General features: G+C 63.9%; 1 protein-coding gene across 1 annotated transcript in view; it reads right to left on the minus strand.

Moving 5' to 3' along the window:
* The window catches only part of DNAJB2 (DnaJ heat shock protein family (Hsp40) member B2), a gene marked incomplete at its 5' end in the record, with an annotated part of 4,163 nt that extends 1,250 nt beyond the window's left edge, over positions 1-2,913 (minus strand). The window contains 8 exons of the mRNA XM_035901121.1: positions 1-21; positions 198-328; positions 470-575; positions 704-793; positions 978-1,097; positions 1,251-1,304; positions 1,734-1,843; positions 2,849-2,913. The exon at positions 1-21 is cut by the window's left edge and continues 1,250 nt beyond it. Coding sequence (XP_035757014.1) covers positions 1-21; positions 198-328; positions 470-575; positions 704-793; positions 978-1,097; positions 1,251-1,304; positions 1,734-1,843; positions 2,849-2,913 — 697 coding nt within the window. The remainder of the gene's footprint in view (positions 22-197; positions 329-469; positions 576-703; positions 794-977; positions 1,098-1,250; positions 1,305-1,733; positions 1,844-2,848) is intronic.
* Between the last annotated feature and the right edge of the window lie 5 nt (positions 2,914-2,918).

A 2,918-nucleotide genomic window follows, 5' to 3' on the forward strand; every position in this document is an offset into this window, starting at 1 on the left:
AGGGACGGGGTAGGGGGGTCGTGCCCCCTCTAGCTCCCCAGAGCGGGCACAGGGCCCCAGCAACTCCAGGCCCACCCCACCAATCCTCCACAGCAGAGCCCCAGACCAGGGCCAGCCAGGGCTCAGCCGAAAACTAAGCCTAGATGCAGCACCACCCCCAGCCACCCCAAAGGAGAAGAAGGGTCCCCAAAGGGAAAGGGGGCTGGGAGGTGGTGCTGCCAGACCCCAGCAAGTCGGTCTGCAGTGCCACTTCTCACCATCAATGTGGATTGACTTCAGCTCCCCGTCCTCCTCCACTTCCACCCGCTCCCGTCCGTTCTCAATAATCCTGCAGGCAGACAGATAGATGGATGAATGGATGGATGGTCAAGGGCCAGGCAGCCAGAGCATTGCAGCTGCACGCTGCAGAGTCTGAGGCTCGCCGATGAGGGGGGTCTGTGGGGGCGAGGTAGGCCAGCAGTGCCCTCACCGCTTGGTGGTGATGCGCCTGCCATTAACGAAGGTGGTGGAGGTGGAGATGGAGCGGAAGCCCAGCCCTGCGTCAGGGCCAGAACTGAAGGACGAGGCGAAGAAATCTGGAAAAAGGAGCGACAAGGTCGGTGCCAGAGTGAGGGGCAGGAGGAAGGCAGGGGACGGACCCTGTGCAGGGGGACGCAGTGTCCCAGGACTCCCCTGCTGGGTAGGGGCTGGCAGCATCTCCTACCTGACGATCCTGGGAAGGAAGAAAAGAAGTGGCTGCCCCCATGGTGCCGTGGACCAGGTCCTCGCAGCTCGGAGAAGGGCAGCATCTCGTCTGGAAGGCAGGGAGCTCCCCGTTAGCATCACCCCCACGGCTTGGTGAGCCAGAAGCAGGGCATTGCCATAGGGACCCCCCCCGGGGTCAGCTATGCACCCTGTCCCTGAGCCCAGTGGCTGCCCTGGGACCAGAGAGGTGCCCCGGAGCCAGGCCCCGTGTGTCCCCCCTGCCCCACACGCACCAAAGAAGTCGCTGAAGGGGTCTCGCCCACCAAAGAACTCCCGGAAGACATCGTGAGCGCTACGGAAGGTGAAGGTGAAGTCAGGGGCCCCAGCATCGGCCCTGGAGCCTCCCGGTCCTGCTGGAGGGAAGAGGTTCAGAGTTAAGTGGAGCCCTGGGTGGGAAACCCCTGAAGGGGCGGGGAGCCCCAGGGAGCACAGACCCACACCAGGTCTTCAGATGGGGCCGTATCCAGAGCTGCACTAATGCCCCACGGCCCAGCTCGCCCACTCACCTGCCCCCATGAGTCCATCCTTGCCGTAGCGGTCATAGACATCGCGCTTCTGCTCTGGAAGGAGAAGAGAGGGAGCTCCGGGGAAGCCGCCTGCCAGGCATGGGGCCGGGAGTGGCAGCACAGGCAGGAGCACCAACGCTTCCCCCGGCCAAGGGAGGTGCAGAATGGCAAGAGGAGGGGGGCGTCACAAGCCCCCACCACACCAGCACCGCTCCCAAATGGGTGAGGATGTGCAAGCCTCAGCCCTGCTGGGGAGACCTCATCGCAGAGGCCAGCACCCCAGCATCTCTCCCAAGAGCCATTTCAGGGGATTCGTGGGGAGGTAACCAAGCCCCTCAAGCTGGGAGGTAAAGCTGGAGGGAACCTGCTACCTCCTGGGGATGTCCAGGGATGCTACCCAGGTGAGCTCAGCAGCAGGACATCCCAGGGTGAGCAGCCCCAAGGGCCAGGGGGGACAAATGAGACAGCACCATGGCCTCTTACTGTCCGACAGCACTTCGTACGCCTCGGCGATCTCCTTGAACCTCTGCTCCGCATACTCCTTGTTGTCTGGGTTTTTATCTGGGTGCCATTTCAGCGCAGCCTTCCTGTACCTGCACAGACGGGCAGTGATGGGCATGCAGCAGCCCTGGGCCAGCAACCCCGCTCTGAGCGCACCCTTCTGACCCCATGGGCAGGGGCACCCCAAGCCCACTACACCCAGCGCCCTACGGCCTCAGGCATCAAACAGGAGCTTCCTGGACTGGTTCATCTCCTCAGTAAATATTTGCAGCATGACCCCAGCCTGCGCCCACCGCAGCTGCCCTCGGCAGCAGCTCCAAACAATGCTCACAGGTTTGCTCCAGAGCCTTCCCAGGCTCTGCTGTGGGTGTGCATGGACCAGGGGTTGCTGGGGACCTCCTGGGACCAGGTGAACACAGGCAGCCCTTTCCTCCCACCCACAGGTGTCTGGGGTTAACCCAGGCTGCCCAGCTTCTCTCACCCACTCTTAGGAACCTCCATCCCCAAAGACAAGCCACCAGTCTGCACCTATTCCCCCCTGAGTGATGCCTCTCCCCAGCAAGAGCAGCAAGGACTCTTCTGCTGCTCAGCAGGGTGCCAGGCGGAAGCTTTGGGGAGGCTCCATCTGCCCCCAGGGCTCCCCCATGGTACCCAGGGCACAGCACAGGACCTGCCAAGGGGGCCCGGTTCCCGTGCTGGGGGACATGCTGCTCCTCGCCCCATGAGCTCCAGCCCCCTGACCCTGATGCCAGCAGAGCCCCTGCACCCCAGCCCTCTGCCATCCCCACACCCTCTGACAGAGAGAGGGGACGCCTCCAAACACCAGCAGGACCCACCTCCCACCTCCATCCCCAGCCCTGGGCCGACAGCGGGGACAAAGGGACCAAACCCCACCAAGAGATGCCTTTGTGCAGCAGTGAAGCCCAGCCCCGCTCTGGCCTCTGCACAAAGGGAACAAAGCCTGGATTGTCACCTCTGGAACTGGGCCCTGCCCCCCCGGCCCTGCTGGGGAGCCCCAGCCTCGCTGGCACTCGGGGCAGGGGGGTGGCTCGGGCTGCTCTGCCCGGCAGGCAGGGGCACGCCTGCCACGCACTTACGCCTTCTTGATGTCCTCGGTGGTGGCATTGCGGCTCACCCCCAGCGCTTCGTAGTAGTCCACCCTGACGT

This window comes from Egretta garzetta, unplaced genomic scaffold (assembly GCF_000687185.1).
Source record: "Egretta garzetta isolate BGI_Z169 unplaced genomic scaffold, ASM68718v1 scaffold219, whole genome shotgun sequence".
Classification (NCBI taxonomy): domain Eukaryota; kingdom Metazoa; phylum Chordata; class Aves; order Pelecaniformes; family Ardeidae; genus Egretta; species Egretta garzetta.